The sequence below is a fragment of the Xyrauchen texanus genome, chromosome 48 (assembly GCF_025860055.1).
Source record: "Xyrauchen texanus isolate HMW12.3.18 chromosome 48, RBS_HiC_50CHRs, whole genome shotgun sequence".
NCBI lineage: Eukaryota > Metazoa > Chordata > Actinopteri > Cypriniformes > Catostomidae > Xyrauchen > Xyrauchen texanus.
The window spans coordinates 12,903,887-12,921,458 of NC_068323.1; the positions used below are offsets into that span (position 1 = coordinate 12,903,887).

The window sequence follows — 17,572 nt, forward strand, 5'->3', positions numbered from 1 at the left end:
TGGCTTTGATGAGTTTTTGAATAGTGCCTGTCCTGAAGTGTGATTAAATGTGTATCTCATGGGATGATTTTTGTATAAACCGAGACCGCTCCGTCTGCACATTTCAAAGATGATTTAAATGTGTTTTAATTGCTTTAAAAGTGTATGCTAGAGATGGCCCATTTGGTGGTAATAACCTCAAAATCAATTTATAATTATGAAGATTCTTTTCACTGTCTCGGCATCCACCGGTTCAGTGCTGAGTGTCTCGGAGTGAGTTTTATACATTAGCTAAAAGATGGCCACTAAACCATAAAAGCAATGCAGATGTTTATCATTTAGACAGACATACATGGGAACATTGAATTTATTATAAGATGCTGAGAAATTACAATTGTTCATACATGCCATGTTCCGGACAATGTCAGAGGCGGGAATCCTCAAGTTGAAATTTAAAAAAAAAAAGTGTTTCAGATCATATGCCACAGCAAAATGACGTAAGCAAAATAAAATGGAGCCATGGCTCACCAAACAATTATTTATTGTAATTAATTATATAGTAATATTTATGCTTATAACAAGATTTGTATATATATATATATATATATAATATTATGTTTCTTACCCCAATGAAAAATAGTTTTTCTTGTTTTAAGCATAAACCCCAGTAGATCTGGTTGGATTTCTCTGAAAACAAGACTTAAAGATGAAGTGTGTCATTTCTGCTACTAGTGGCACCAAACGGAATTACAAAAATAAATGTTTTCAAACAACCTTTGCCAACACCCCTCAAACTCATCTGATTCCCTATGAACAAATAGGCCATAGTAAATAAAATGTGATTTACATTTAGGGTCCTAATAAACAAGACACCTATAAAACAAACACACCGGACAGAAAGCTTAACAGAGGAATCGGCTCGTCCGATAACATAACCGGATTGACCCATGCGATATCTAGGGATGAGAATTCCTTGAAGATATTCTGGGGGTGGGCTCTTTTGATTTTGGCCAGTTAGCGACCACCTAGCAATGCTATGGCTACCTCCCAAAACACCCTAGCAACTGCATAGCATTGTGGTCAAACTTTATGGACAAACACTACACACATTTTCTTTAGAAAATGTAGAAATCTAATTCTGATTAATTAATGCATAGACATGTCTCTTAGCAAGGTGTTAAGCATTGCAATCACACTCTTTTACAGTAAATCTGTGGTGAATTGCCAACATTTTACGATAAAAATCGGAACACTCAAAGCAAGGGGTAATGAGTGGGCCCATCTTATTTCAAGTGAAAAAATTACTCACAGGTTACACGTTTCATGTGATTGCATGTTCAACAACATTTAGCATGTTTTCCCACACCCATCTACACGAGACACCTGGGAGTGAACCAATGAAAACAGGAGGATGCCGAAGCAGGAGACACAACACTGGGGAATTAAAAAAGTGAGTGTGCACTGTTTACATGCAGTTTTTTGTGATTAGAGACAAGAAAGAGTGCAGTTTTGGTCCTATTTTGACTATTTTTATTAGAGACCCAGTGAAATAAAAATCTGAGTTTTGTGTGCTTTGTTTGCTTTAATGCCATTTATATGCTAGTGCGCTCCTAAATGCTGAAAGTTCTCTGTTAGCTGATCAGATGGATTTAACTGTGAATTTGGAGACAGTAGGTCGAAAGTTCTACAGCTGAAATCGGTCTGTGCTTACTGAAATTCGAAACACTGACCCAGAGGCACGGAAGTGTGGTTGAATGTATGGGCACATGTGAGCACTAGTTTCCTGGTGAAATGTCCACAGAGTGGCGCCAAAAGCAAGTTGTATTTGTAAATTGTGTAATACAGTCAACAGGAATGCATATTTTATCAACCCTACTCCCCAACCCTAAAACTAACCATCAGTGGCGTAAAAATGCCATTTTAGTGCAAAAAATGCAACTTCTGAATCGCACTCTTCATTATTTCAGTGAACAATCACATTGGATGTAAATTTTCTGGTCTTTCTCTTCCCAAAAAAAAAAAATGGAACAAAAATACTGATTACTCATCTTGCACTATGTAGGTTTTTGTCCAATCAAATGCTCTACAATGAGAATGTCCCTCCCACTAATGCCACCAAATTGCGGCTACAGAAATATAGGCTAGATGCTTCAAATCTAATAGACATGGACAAAACACCACAAAACTCCAATTTTCATAAAAAGCGGTCTTTAAAAAGTAGCTGACGAGGCTAACGCACATGAAACGATTGTCACTTCAGTGTGTGACACTTACAATGAACAAATTGCTTTGACATTTATGTTTTTAAAAACTAGACTACATAATTTTGGTTACTATTTTTCAAAGATTTTATGCAAATGCTAAAGAACAAATCTTGTCAATAACATGCTGGAGAAGGTTTTTCAAAAGGGTTGCTGTTAAATACATTCTGAACAGAGGCATTTTAAGAAGTGGATTGTGATTTGTGTTCTTCAATCTACTCACTAACACCTCGCACACAGAATAGTGACTTATTAACAACAGAAATAACACAATGGGGAACCGAGGAGGAAATAGCACAGTTTCACCGGCAGACATGAGCATGCATTTTATATTAACTTACTCTGCTATGTGGAACTTTGCTATAATGTATGAAGAGGGGTAGTCTGGAACTATGATCATACTACGTTCAAGTTTTATGAAACAATTGTAAACATGTAAGTGTGCATCTTTCCCAAGCTTCGTCTTGTAAAATGTATGATTAAATGTATCCTGTTTACTAAACTGACTATCAAAGTATCTTCCAGTGGGAATTACAAGGCAACTAATTCTTTTCCTAATATACTTGTGACCACAATTGAATAAACTGCACTTGGACTACTATGTTTTTTTTAATGATTTTTGTGTACCATGGTAAAACCATATTTTTTTGTACATAATGGTAATATCATGGTTTAGTGGTTTTGTGAATATCATGTTATCAACAATGGTAAACGAATATGGTAATCATTCAGCAATGTGGTATATTAAAGTACCATGGTATTACCATCTGATTATTTTTTGTTATATTTAATCAAACTATTTTAAACAAAAGTTATTAAGAAAGAAGAGAAGATTGTGTTTTGATGTTACAATAATGCAAGACAAAGATAACGTATTGCATAGTTTGGCATGTGGTAAGTCCTTGATGCAAGCAGCATGTAATTTGATTTTCCAGCAAAATTCCACATGCACATCCACAAGTCCAGTTCTTCTGGACTGATCCAACACGACCCTTTGCCCCATCTCACCTGCAAGCAATCCCCCATAATACCATCTGTCACCTATCAGTGCCACTACTATGCAGACTATGTCGATTAATCTAGTTTCTACCAGTCATATCAGATCAACCAGGTGACAACATGTTAAAGTAACTACTGTATATAGGCATATAGGCATTCTCTCTCTCTCTAGCTGCACGTGAACCCCAATAACATAATGCATGGATGGTAAATCACATGCATGAACGTCCCTTATCCATGCATGAATGCTAGTTCAGCTAGCTCTCCTCGAGTGCATATGCGCTTAAGAAATGCAATGACATTGTATGAATCTAATGTCTTTCTGGAACTGTCTTAAAAACCAAAACCCAATTTTTTTTTTTTTTTTACCCGAGTCCATCCCGCCCGCCATCCCCGAGTCCTCGGATGCTGCTGCCCCGGATAACGGGCTCCCATCCCCGGCCTCAACAGACAGGCTTGCCGCCCCTTCAGCTGCCGCTTCCATTCAATATCCCGGGATGAATCCTCCGCACGAGAGCCCTGACAACCGATGATCGCGAATATATACACCTTCCCTCCTAGTCTATTTGAATTTGAGTAACTGATAAAAAATATATGGGAGATTGTAGGGCTGTCCCTGTGCGTCGTGGTCCTCTCTCATCTGACTGAGCAGTCACAGGGAACGATTCGTTCTTTTGAACCGGTTATTTTGAATGATTCGATTGAGCCGATTCACAGAAGCGTTTGTAAATCGTTCAGTTGTGCATTTTGGGCGCCACTGGCGTTCAAAGTCTGCCATGATGTCCAAAAATGCTGTAGGAAGCTCACTAGAGTGTGATATATTCACATTAAATACATTTTTGCTGCTGTTTATGCATCTATTTCCGCTGTTTATTAGTTGTTTTTAATCCCCTTTTCTGCCCAATTTGGAATGCACAATTCCCACAATTTAGTAGGTCCTCGTGGTGGTGCGGTTACTCACCTCAATCCGGGTGGCGGAGGACAAGTCTCAGTTGCCTCCACTTCTGACACAATCATTGTGCATGACACCGCGGAAACTCCCAGCATGTGGAGGCTCATGCTACTCTCCACGCACAAATAAACATGTGGCCCATTGAGAGCAAGAACCCCTAATCTCGACCACAAGGAGGTTACATGTGATTCTACCCTCCCTAGCAACCGGGCTAATTTGGTTGCTTAGGAGACTTGGCTGGAGTCACTCAGCACGCCCTGGATTTGAACTTGCGACTCCAGGGGTGGTAGTCAGCCTCAATACTCGCTGAGCTATTATTAGTTGTTTTTCTATTTGAACGTGCACTATAGACTGATGTGTTTGACCATTGTTCTGCGGTAAAGAACGGCACAACGAACACAAATGTGATTTAACTCCAAATGTGTTTTTTTTTTGCGTCATGTCAGCTTAAAAAGAACGTCAACATAAAAATTTAAATAAAAACTTTTCTAGACTTTCTGTTTTATTCGCATGCTACTTGTCTCGCTTTTTTAATGCTAAAATGCGCTCTGTCTGAACATAGTTTGGAAATAAATGTAAGTTGTGTTAAGGATGCAGCTTTTGACACATTACGTTAAACAATACTGATTTACAGCAGTACGTATTGAAACATTTATTACACTTTAAATATTTCACATATATTTTGATAACGTAAAATCCCGTGTGAGGACCTCGGGGACCACTTTTGAGTGATAACTGAAATGAAACATTGAATCAAACGTATGAATCTGAATCATTCAAGCGAGCCAAACAAACGAACCGATTCTCTAAAATGAATCGGACTTTCCAACGCAAGCACGGGAGCGCGGCTGGTTGTTTGAGATTTGTGTCTCTGCAGAACAAAATTGGGCTTTTCCCAATCAGTGGGCGTTTTCAAACAATTGAGATTCCCTTATTTCATTGGATAGTTAAGTAACGCCCATCTTTGGAAACGCCCACTGGTTACTCAATTGAGATTCCCTCTTTTCATTGGGTAGTTTAGAAACGCCCATCATGTTTGGAAACGCCCACTGACTTAACACCCATTATTGGTCTGCACCTTTACTTGTGTTGTTTGGTTGGATTCAGTGTTTGCTGCTTGATTAATGCACACAGGCCAATCATTTTTATACATAGACCTAGCATCAGTGTGTTACATACTGTATAGTTAAATAATGTTCTAAATTATATTTCATATAATTAAATAATCCTCTAACATTGTTGCTTTAAATGTTAAGACTATTTCCATATAATATTGATAACTGGACAAAGTGCAAGTATGTTTCATAAATGTTCATTTACTAAAGCAAATTAAAAGAAATTTGAAATCCCCCATTTGTGTTCAATGAAGCAGACAACTTATTAATGAGAATGTATTCAATTATGTTAAAGGGGTCATGACATGAGAAACCAAATTTGCCTTGATCTTTTGGTATATAAGAGGTCTTTGTATCATTAAAACGTCCTGCAAGTTTAATATTTTAAGACGTCCTCCCCATTCTAAACGAATCATTTATTTAATCAAGCTCAAAATACAGCTCGTTCTGGATTCATGGTTAGAAGTGACGTGTCGGTTAGAAGTGACGTAACAGCGTTTGCATATGACCGCCTCCAGCACAAGATAACTACGCTTTAAGCGCAAGACAACTACGCTCATTTCAGTATCGCCGTCGCCTCACAAGTGTTCAGTCGATGGACAGCGAGCTCTGACAGAGACTACTTGTGCACAGGAAAATTACGATGCCACACAGATGTGCTGTTCCTGGCTGTGGTCAAACAAAACCTCTGAATAAGCTGCCGAAAGATCCAGACGTCAGGGAAAAATGGATGCAGTTTATTTTTTATGGACGTCCCAGTCATTTTAAGGATGACTGTTTTGAGAACAAATCTCAATATGATGCTGGCTTTGCCAGAAAACTGTTGCTCAAAGATAAGTCAGTGCCGACTATTCTGGGAACAACGACGACGTAAACTGTAAGTAATCTATTTTAAACTTTAAACTACTTTTTAAAGCGCAATTTCATTCATTATGAATAATCACAGTGTTTTTACTTAGTTTACTTGCATATTGTTCTGGCTGGGAGCGTCAATAATTGATACATAGGCACTGACGTTAGCCAATCATAACAGTGGGCGTTAACACTGAAGTCTTAAATGGAAACGCCCCCAAAACAGACTGTTTGAATCAGAGGATGAGAAACAGGGTGGGAAAAGGTCATAAATCACTAGTTTTTAAAAGTTTTTCTTAAAAAAAAATATATTAATACTATAATTGCACCTAAGGGAACATAATAATACAATAAAAATAAAACATGTCATGACCCCTTTAAGAATTAAATCCCTCAGTTTCAGCAGTTAAGACCAATGTTTTCTTTGATAATAGGTAGAATATTAAATATATATATATATATATATATATATATATATATATATATATATATATATATACTAGCTCATTAAAAACCAACACCAACAAAAGTGAGATTGAGTCTCTGTTTATTACAAATGTTACACTATGACTACACATTTTGCTCTAAATAAATGTATTTTTTTATGTAAAAGCACAGGGGAAGTTCCAGGGGCATCTCTCCAGACTGATGGCTGGGCACTGATAATGCTCCCAGGAGGGGTTGCACGCCAAATGCATCAGGTCTGTTTTTTTCCTCAGAGGGTTTCAAAACAAACCATCATTAGTCCATGAGACGACATCACCGATACCCAGCTGTCATTAGAAGAGAATGAAGGGGGGTGGAGGGGCAGCACGAGGTCATTTAACAGTCACGTAATGATGCGGTTTAGAGATATTTGGAAAGATCCTTCTCCACCACCTGAAAAACAAATGTGACAATTACAATTTTTATTTATTTCTTTTGCAGTTAAATTTAAAATGTAAAAACTTTTAAGCCATATTACATTGACAATTGAATCATCTGTTTAGTATAAGCTTCAATCACTATCATAAACAAAAATGGCAATTAAATTATTTGTAACCAATTCTAATGGGATCAGACAAGAAACAAATAAGATCCTTCTGAGTAAAACTGAAAACTTTCAAAACAACTGAATTTCAGTTGATGCCATAGGATCTGTTTGGATTGTTTTTCATGTTGAGACGGAACAAGTTCTTGCGCTTAAAACAAATACAACAGAGCGCAAGTATCTCCTACGCAGCGGTCAAAGACACAAACGTGTTATGTGAACAGAAAGGCTGGTGCTAGGATGCAATCTTTGGTAGGGCGCTTGTATGTTTAAGGTGGGTCACGTCAGTGTCAGTCCAGGTGGTGGAATGCCCCTCAATCATTTCGCTGTCAGTCAGGGTGCGGGCATCAGAAGTTTCTGGTGATGCTCGAGGCAAATCTAGCGGGGCTATTCCGCCCCCACTCATGATGAACAGCCCCTTAGATGATTCTTGTTTGATTGCATTAGCATTGGGTCCAAGTTATGATAGAAATGCAATTAGCATTCCTTTTGGATTTTTTGACAAGGGATTGTATCTTATCTATAACAGATAACTCAGTGCGAAAACATTCTGATAAAAATATCTAAATTAAATAGAAACGTACACTTGGATCTTGCAATGGGGAATATCTCTTCACAACCTGGCCCTGACGATCAATGAGGAACTGGGGGATAAAAAGACACAAATAAGCAGATAGCACATTAAACTATTCTAATGATAAAATAAAATAATTTGAACATGTAATTAATATGAAAAGCCCCAATTAAGGAGTTGTAAGAGAAAGTGCACTTACCTTTGTGAAATTCCACTTGATGCCACTAAAAAAAAACAATAGTATTTTAATCAGATTTATATTTCTTTACACATATCACATAAAGGAACCAACGATGCAAGCATCTACTTGAATCATTCGGCATTAACTCACTTTCCAAGGAATCCTCTGCCATTGGGTTGTTCCTTCAGCCACTTCCATAGAGGATGGGCCGAATTCCCATTGACATCAATCTTACTGAACATATCAAACTGTGCATCGTAAGACTTGGCAAATTCCTTGATTTGGGAATTGGATCCTGGTTCCTGAGAATACCAAAAAGATATATTATAAGATAAATAAGAACTTAAAGGGATAGTTCACCCAAAAGTGAAAATTCTCTCATAATTGTCTCGCCATCATGCCATCACAGATGTGTATGACTTTCTTCAGCAGAACACAAATTAAGATTTTTAGAAAATATCTCAGCAAAGAGAATGGTGATCAGAACTTTGAAGCTCCAAAAAAGCACATAAAGGCAGCATAAAAGTAACCCATATGACTCCAGTGGTTTAATGCATGTCTTTAGAAGTGATATGATGGGTATAGGTGAGAAAAAGATTCATATACAACTCCTTTTTTACTATAAATTCTTCTCCCTTACCAACAGAGCGCGATATGTGCAAAGAACGCGAATCACCAAAAAAACAAAAGAAAAAGTGAAAGTAGAGATTTAAAGTTTAAAATAACTTAAATATTGACCCGTTTCTCACCCACATCTATAATTTTGCTTCAGAAGACGTGGATTAAACCACTGGGGTCGTATGGATTACTTTTATGCTGCGTTTAGGTCCTTTTTCAACTTGGATTTTATGGACCTACAGAGCTGAAATATTCTCCTAAAAATCTTCATTTGTGTTCTGCAGAAGAAAGTAAGTCATACACATCCGAGACGGCATGAAGGTGAGGTATTTTTGGGTTAACAATCCCTTTAACGTAAAAGACTTGAAAATCCTGCTGCTAAAACATCATTACTGTTGGTAGCGTCTAGGGGCATTTAAAGTTTTAAAGGGGTCATGACATGAGAAACCAAATTTGCCTTGATCTTTTGGTATATAAGAGGTCTTTGTATCATTAAAACGTCCTGCAAGTTTAATATTTTAAGACGTCCTCCCCATTCTAAACGAATCATTTATTTAATCAAACTCAAAATACAGCTCGTTCTGGATTCATGGTTAGAAGTGACGTGTCGGTTAGAAGTGACGTAACAGCGTTTGCATATGACCGCCTCCAGCTCAAGACAACTACGCTCATTTCAGTATCGCCGTCGCCTCACAAGTGTTCAGTCGATGGACAGCGAGCTCTGACAGAGACTACTTGTGCACAGGAAAATTACGATGCCACACAGATGTGCTGTTCCTGGCTGTGGTCAAACAAAACCTCTGAATAAGCTGCCGAAAGATCCAGACGTCAGGGAAAAATGGATGCAGTTTATTTTTTATGGACGTCCCAGTCATTTTAAGGATGACTGTTTTGAGAACAAATCTCAATATGATGCTGGCTTTGCCAGAAGACTGTTGCTCAAAGATAAGTCCGTGCCGACTATTCTGGGAACAACGACGACGCAAACTGTAAGTAATCTATTTTAAACTTTAAACTACTTTTTAAAGCGCAATTTCATTCACTATGAATAATCACAGTGTTTTTACTTAGTTTACTTGCATATTGTTCTGGCTGGGAGCGTCAATAATTGATACATAGGCACTGACGTTAGCCAATCATAACAGTGGGCGTTAACACTGAAGTCTTAAATGGAAAACGCCCCCAAAACAGACTGTTTGAATCAGAGGATGAGAAACAGGGTGGGAAAAGGTCATAAATCACTAGATTTTAAAAGTTTTTCTTAAAAAAAAATATATTAATACTATAATTGCACCTAAGGGAACATAATAATACAATAAAAAAACCATGTCATGACCCCTTTAAGAGAAGAGCATTGGTACTTATTTCAGTATGTACTGTAAGTGTAAAGCACCTGATGGCCAAACTGGTTTGATGGGAAGGCCAGGATGCGTAAACCGTTCTCAGCGTACTTGGCGTGCATTGCTGCAAACTGAGAGTAGTTTACTGGAGTTTTGCCTCATTTTGAAGCAACGTTGGTGATGATGACAACTTTTCCCCTAAAACATATGATATTCGTTTAGCAGTCCAAAATGATTGACATTACATTCATAAGAACATCAAGGACAAACATTTCTTGACAAACTGTAATTCTAACAAACTGATTTGCATTTCTTACCTGTATTTTTCCAGGGAAACTTCATTGTTATCGATATCAGTGGCTGTGAACTCGTAAATAGATTTGGCCGTCTGCCAATCCTCTAGCCCTGAAGACTGAAAAAAATAAATAAAAATGCTGATGTAAACTGTGGGATATATTTGAATATATACTGTACGCATATAAACACAATAACATTGTTTGTAACGACTTCTAATAACTGCTAATACAGAACTCATATTGACACACTGAAACGTTTTATTGCATCTCTTACCATTGTCTGCAACACTAGGGAGAAAAGGACAGCGGACCCCAAGAAATGCATGGCTGCCTTTCAGTACAACTGAAATGGCTGGCCGAGTATTAAGCGTAAATCCTCTTGGTCTTTCAAGACTGTAAGAACCTTACTCACTAAAAACCATCTAAGATGGGATCACATAGAAAACAGTGCATATATAGAGCTCAGAATAAATATTAACTTGACACAGAGGCAGTTTCTGTCCTATAGGCTGGATTTGTGCTGACTACAGGCTACATGTGGGGGATTGGACAATAAATCCTTTATCTGGGCTGTGATACTGGAGGCACAGAGGTCATGGGGCATTGGGTGACGATCTTACACAACCTGATAGCTTGGCATTCGTGAGTTCAAGCATGTTGGTACTTGGCCTGTCGGCTAGATAAGTATATAATGCATTTTTCTAAAGGAAATACAAGTGTTTGCAATGCAGCAAAATAAGTGTTTTTTTTATAACAAGATATATGATAGTTAGAAAGGTTGTGAATCCAAATACAAAAAGAGAGATTTACTGTTACACAATATTGATTTTAAAGGCAAAGTTCACGCAAAAACGATTTCTAAAAGAAATCATTTACACCCCCTCGTGCCATCCCAGATGTGTATGACTTACTTCTGCAGAACACAAATTAAGATTTTTAGAAGAATATTTCAGCTCTGTAGGTCCTTATAATGCAAGAGAATGGTGACCAGAACTTTGAAGCTCAAAAATCACATAAAGGCAGCATAAAAGTAACCCATGACTCCAGTGGTTAAATCCATGTCTTCTGAAGCGATATTATAAGTGTGGGTGAGAAACAGATTAATATTGTAGTCCTTTAACTACTGTACCTATAAATCTCCACTTCCACTTTCTTATTTTGTGATTTTGCAAATTTGCATTCTTCGTGCATATCGCCACCTACTTGTCTGGGCTGGTCAAATGTGGAGATTTATATAAAACAGGACTACAATATTTATCAGTTTCTCACCCACACCTATCATATCACTTCAGAAGAGGATTAAACCACTGGAGTCTGATGGATTACTTTTATGCTGACTTTGTGTTTTTTGAGCTTCAACGTTCTGGTCACCATTCACTTGCATTGTGAGGACCTACAGAGATGATATATTCTTAAAAAAAAAAAAAAAAGAAAAGTATTTAGTGTTCACCTCTGATGGCATGAGGGGGAGTAAATGATGAGAGCATTTTCATTTTTAGCTGAACTATCACTTTAAAAAAGTATGCAAATATTACAAAGACACATCACTGTTGGTTTGATTTTGAATGATGAACATTCTAACAATGCAAGTTAATGGGAAAGGTTTACATTTGAATCATTAATTGCTTAAGTATAATGAAGCCACATCTTAACTAGCACACATAAAGCTACAGTTACGTACAAAACAAGTTGTAATGGAGTCTGTACACTGATGAGATTGAAATACATGTAGAAATTGAATACTTGGGTTAGAGGGTTAGGTGTTTAAAATAATGTTTTGAATCGCATTCATTGCATTTTTATAACATCATGAACATTAATATATTATCAATAACAAAATAGCACCATAAAGGATCATTGTGTTTTTTTTGGCATACATCATGTTATGACGATCTGTGTACCATGTTACTGCTATAGTACTTTGTGTCATGGATGTATTATGGATACAACAGATAACAAGTTCCATCATAATAAAAACAAGGACTTAAATACAGTGAAACTTGACCTCTCGTCTTGCACAATATTACTGATTGTGTAAACGGATGATACGATAAAGACCTCCGTATTTTAACAGATTACGTAATATGGTACAGTTTTGCAAATTCAAGTTAAAGATGCATTTGATTGTATATTACCATTGCACCAATGATTCCGCTGCCTGATAAAGCCCCGAACAACAAGAGACGATGGATAAAACCCATTTTCTGCGCTTTTCGTTTGGCAAAGTCAAAATAGCTTGTTGTTTAAAATTAAATGTTACGTCACTAATCTAGAGCGCGCGCGCGCGCGCGCACACAAACAAACACACACACACTCAATCTAACATGTTTTTAGTAGATTTTATGTCATGTAAATTTTAAACAAACGGCTACAATTTTTTTGTTTTTTAGTAATTTATAAAGATGTTAAATAATACAGTGCAAATAATGGTTATTGTTATAAAATATAGTAAGGTGTGCCAGATATGTGTGGCTCGTGATTTGTAATACATGAGCTTTAAAAACAAAAACAATATATATTATTTTGCAAGTGCACAATATATTCAGGCCAGAGATTGTTTTATACTGCATATCAACCTAGACGGCATTACCATAGGTAAGGGTCAGCTTGGATCACGTGAGTATTCTAAGCAAATCATATAATGGGTCTGACGTCACTGAACCGCGATCGAAGTGTTACGACAGTAAACCACCGTTTGCCGATACCAGTACATATGAATGTGGAGAGCCGTAAACTGATACATAACGGTCGCAAAATTGTTCGCTTCTTCTCTTATAAAACAGCAATTTTATCGTTGTAAACTTCACAAATACTTCACTCCAAACGGATCGATTAGTGTAAACATGTTGAAGATTAGCGGAAAGACGGTCAAATGACTTAGTGATGAGCCGTTTTCTCACAAAAGCAGTTTATTCAGTGTCCTCAATCATCTCATCCATAGACATTCATTTAAAAAAAAAAATGGCCTCTGGTCTCCCCGTCAGTGTAGCTATGCGTTATGTTTTGCTAATCTTGTAGACTCACCCTTGGTAGGAGTTCAAGCAGAGCCCTTCTAATTATCAACAAGGTTAATAAAAGCAATACTTGACGCAGCGCTACACTTGCCAGGAGACCAGAGTCCGTTTTAGAATGGATGCCTATGGAGTAGATGCTTGAGAGTGCTGAATAAACTGCTGATGTAAGGAAACATCACCTAATGAATTTTACCACCTGTCTGCTAATTGTCAACAAGTTTTATACTAAACAATCAATTTCGAGTGAACTATATGTGGAGTTTACTACGGTGGAATTGCCGTTTACGAAAAGACGCGAACAGTTTTGCGACACGTGTCAGTTTACGGCTCTTTCCATTCATTTGTGTAGTATCCGCAAATGTTGACTCTGTCGTAACACGCTAGTTCACCGTTACTGGTTAAAAAAAACGAGGTATTTGTTTACAGTAATAGAAGATCTCTGGTGTTCAGACGTCATATACATGCGCAAGCAACGGGAAACAACGTGGGGAGAGAATCAAATCAGCCAGCTCTTGTTTTGATCGTTATAATTCTATAAAACCACTTTTTTTAGCTCAAAATGGATGACGAGGAGGAGACTTACAGATTATGGAAAATCAGAAAAACTATAATGCAGGTAAAAGAAAATGTGTTTACAGTGCGCTATTTCATGTTGGTCAGACAACAAGTCTGTTACGGTTTATCAGTTAAATTTAGTGCTTTTTTGTTAGAACGTATTAAGCGTCCAAATAGAATACGGATAAGTATTAATATTTTATATAATAATACATATCATTCCTCTGCGCAGCTTTGTCATGATCGTGGTTATTTAGTCACTCAAGATGAATTGGATCAGACTCTTGAGGAGTTCAGAAGTCAGTTTGGAGACAAACCCAGTGAGGGTCGACCACGACGAACAGACCTCACGGTTCTAGTCGCCCACAACGACGATCCAACCGACCAGATGTTTGTGTTCTTCCCTGGTATGTTATTTACACTCTTGGTAAACTTACCCATTACAACTTTTGAGGAATGCTTGATGTATTTAAGAAGGTCGTACCATACTGGATCTATTTTTCAGAGGAACCGAAGGTTGGCATCAAAACAATAAAGATGTACTGCCAACGTATGCAAGAGGAGAACATCACACGGGCCATTATTGTAGTCCAGATGGGTATGACCCCATCAGCCAAGCAGGTAAGGAAATGGTTTTTAGCTATTTAATAACAGAGACGTGTAGCCCGAGACGGAGTACTTGCATTAAAATGAAGGGTGAAAATTGGAACGCCAAATATGGCGGCTGCCGAAACGGAAGTCCCGCCTTACAGGTAAAAGAGCCAATCAGCTTTTAGATACATACATCGGCAGTCGGTCAACTCGAGCCGATCAACCTGAAAAATAGCTTTTTTGTTTTGCGTGATCCGAGCTAAAGCAGCGCAATTTATTTAACATTTTTTAAACCAGCAACAATGGTATTTGATCGTAATATTGACCAACCGTTTTGGAGATTTAAATCTTCCCCCATTCAAGGAGATATAAGCTGTAGATTCATGCTGCTTGTTTACATAGAAAATAACTGCCCAGGAGCATTCCCAAGATGGAGGCCGAGTGGACTTGCCTTGAAAAAGACTTTGCTAATAACATACTTGTGTGTTGGTTTTAATATTTCAGTCTCTGGTAGACATGGCACCGAAGTACATACTTGAGCAGTTCCTTCAACAGGAGCTTCTAATCAACATTACCGAACACGAGGTGAGAAACTTGCCTTTTAAATTGAAACATTTAGCCTTTTTTGTCTACTCAGTTTGACATTCATACCAAAACAGGTGGTGCATTTTTGTCGCAGTGGTTTCTGTGCAATAATAACTTGATTCCTCCCAGCTTGTTCCTGAACACATGGTGATGACTAAAGAGGAAGTGACCGAGCTGCTGGCGCGGTAGTATCCTTTTGTAAAGGACACTTGAGTTCCTGTTTTGGTGTAAGGTTATCATTGACGTCTGTTAGCATACAAGGTGAAATCAGACAGCTTTCTGTGAAAGCATTATTTCTGATTATTATTGATTCATGCTTTACAACATCAGGAAAATCAGACCTTTCCTGTCTATGTTAAATAGCTCCTGGTCCAAGCTCTGGTCATTTCAAGGCTGGACTACTGCAATGTGCTGTTGGCTGGCCTTCCAGCTAACACAATTAAGCCACTGCAGTTGGGCCAGAATGCAGCAGCATGTCTCGTCTTCAATCAGCCAAAAAGGGCTTGTTACCCCACTCTTTGATTTCACTACACTGGCTACCTGTAGCTGCCCGCATCAATTTCAAGGCTTTGACTCTGGCTTTCAGGACAATCAATGGAACCGCAACCTCTTCAATTAACTTCTTCAGGTCTATGAATGAGCCTGGTGATCCAATCACAAAGAGGCTCAGTCCATTTCATGATTGTTCACATTCTCTGCTCCTCTGTGGTGGAATGAATGTCCAACATCCACACGATCTGCTTTTACATTCTCAACATTCAAGAACCAGACGAAATCACATCTGTTCTGCAAGCATTTAACCAACCCACGCTAATTGCACTTAATGTACAAAAAAACAAAAACAATTTTGGCTATGCTTTTCTTCTATGCTAGCATCTTTACAACTCCAGCCACTGTGAGAACTTGGCAGTCCTATACTGCAGATGTTGTTAAACTTTGTATGACAAATTGCTTGCTAGGTGTCTCAATTGTAAATCGCTTTGGATAAAAGCATCTGCTAAATGACTAAATTTAAAATGTACTGTAGCCTTAACCAGCTTTACAGTAAACTAAAGGAAAGCCAGCTGCCCAGAATTCAAGCAGGGGATCCTGTGGCCCGATACTTCGGCTTAAAAAGAGGCCAGGTAGGACAATCCAATTTTCTTGAGTTATCATCTCTGAAATTCTTAACGAGATCTCAGATTTCTTTCCTTAATATCTAAAATGAGAAGTTTCATTATTTACTCGCCCACATGCCATCCCAGATGTGTTTAACTTTTACACAGAACAAAGTTTTTTTTTAGAAGAATATCTCGGCTCTGTAGGTCCATGTAATTCAAGTGAATGGTGAACAGAACTTTGAAGCTCCAAAAAGCACAAAAGTAATTCATAAGACGCCAGTGGATTAATCCATGTCTTCAGAACTGATATGATAGGTGTGGGTGAGCAAATTCTATATTTAAGTGCTTTACTATATATTCTCATCTCTGACCAGCAGGTGGCAATATGCAAGTATGTGAGTGGTTAAAATAATGTTACAGCTAGAAGTGATACAAATATTTGTGCAAGCAGAAGAAAGTCAGTCATACACATCTGGTCTGGAATAAAGGAGAGTAAATGAGAGAATTTTAATGCTTGGGTGAACTATGCCTTTAACTTAACAGTCCTGTCTGTTTTTCAGGTTGTTAAGATTATCAGACCTAGTGAGACGGCCGGGCGGTACATCACTTACAGATTGGTCCAGTAATGGTTTTGAAAGTAATATCTGCCAAAATGCCTCTGGTGAACTACAGCAATGTTATGAAGTCTTGAGTTAATATGAAAATGTGGTAATTTTACAGTGGTTGCTATATAGGTTCATTCATTCGTAATTATTTATGGTAGTTGTAGAATGATGATATTCATAGGTTTTTAGAGACTCTTGTTTGATCTTTTTAACAGGTTTGTAATATTTTCTCAGACTGAGCTTTGATCAGCCCTGTTATTCGAACCATTTTTATTCCTTTTCTCAATAAATAATTGTTACTCTGACAAGTTATGTATAAACAAATACTTAAATGTATCATCTACGCTTATAAAATGTTCTAGATAGAGAAAGAGAACTCACCTTCTTCCAGAAAGCCATAGTCACTAGTTTAAATGAAAAGAGGGAAGTATGCACATGGTCGATCAGTGCAACATAACTATGAACTAGAGTTTCAAACTGTAAAACCCTCCCTCATTGGTGATGTGGTGTCAAATGTAATTTGCATGTGATGCAAATATCTTACCAACCATAGTTATACAAGCATTATAAATGGTCCAGTTGTTTTGCATGTTACAAACATTTATATATTGTTGTTTTGAAATAATCCATATTTTCTTTATTAAAAAGCACAAACAGATAAAATGTATGAGAAATTGCAACGTCACACCCAAGTATATTATCTCATGATACAATATGCCATCATAACTTCCCTAAAAATATTGTGTACCACTGTAAAATAAAGTATTTTAAAAACCATCGATTCAAAAGAGAAATGTCTTCAGCAATTTGAGATAAAATGATTATATATTAAAAAATCTTTCATAAGATAATTCATTGCATTTCAACAAACCCTGGCTTTGTCCTGAATTTAGTATTCCACTCCCACTCGACTGGCTGTGTCTGG

The 17,572-nt window shown here is 37.5% G+C and overlaps 2 protein-coding genes and 1 pseudogene across 3 annotated transcripts in view; 1 reads left to right on the top strand and 2 right to left on the bottom strand.

Annotated features, from left to right (window-relative positions):
- LOC127639551 (phosphatidylinositol 4-phosphate 5-kinase type-1 gamma-like) overlaps positions 1-3,865 on the bottom strand; it is a 30,498-nt gene extending 26,633 nt beyond the window's left edge. Inside the window, exon 1 of the mRNA XM_052121618.1 lies at positions 3,609-3,865. Within this exon, the coding sequence (XP_051977578.1) occupies positions 3,609-3,723 (115 nt within the window). The 5' untranslated portion in view covers positions 3,724-3,865. The remainder of the gene's footprint in view (positions 1-3,608) is intronic.
- Positions 3,866-6,688: 2,823 nt separating this feature from the next.
- LOC127639421 (phospholipid hydroperoxide glutathione peroxidase-like) lies at positions 6,689-12,486 on the bottom strand (annotated as a pseudogene).
- LOC127639420 (DNA-directed RNA polymerases I, II, and III subunit RPABC1) lies at positions 9,302-17,567 on the top strand. Of its 2 annotated transcripts, none has more exons than XM_052121430.1 (7): positions 9,302-9,550; positions 13,999-14,173; positions 14,272-14,387; positions 14,862-14,942; positions 15,072-15,130; positions 15,988-16,066; positions 16,603-17,567. In XM_052121430.1, the coding sequence occupies exons 1-7, from the start codon at positions 9,317-9,319 to the stop codon at positions 16,666-16,668; spliced, it is 810 nt and encodes a 269-aa protein (XP_051977390.1). In that variant the 5' UTR covers positions 9,302-9,316; the 3' UTR covers positions 16,669-17,567. The 2 variants fall into 2 exon arrangements, with proteins under 2 accessions (XP_051977390.1, XP_051977391.1); XM_052121431.1 differs by lacking the exon at positions 9,302-9,550 and adding an exon at positions 13,566-13,827 and having other exon boundaries at positions 16,603-17,538.
- The last annotated feature ends 5 nt before the right edge of the window (positions 17,568-17,572 follow it).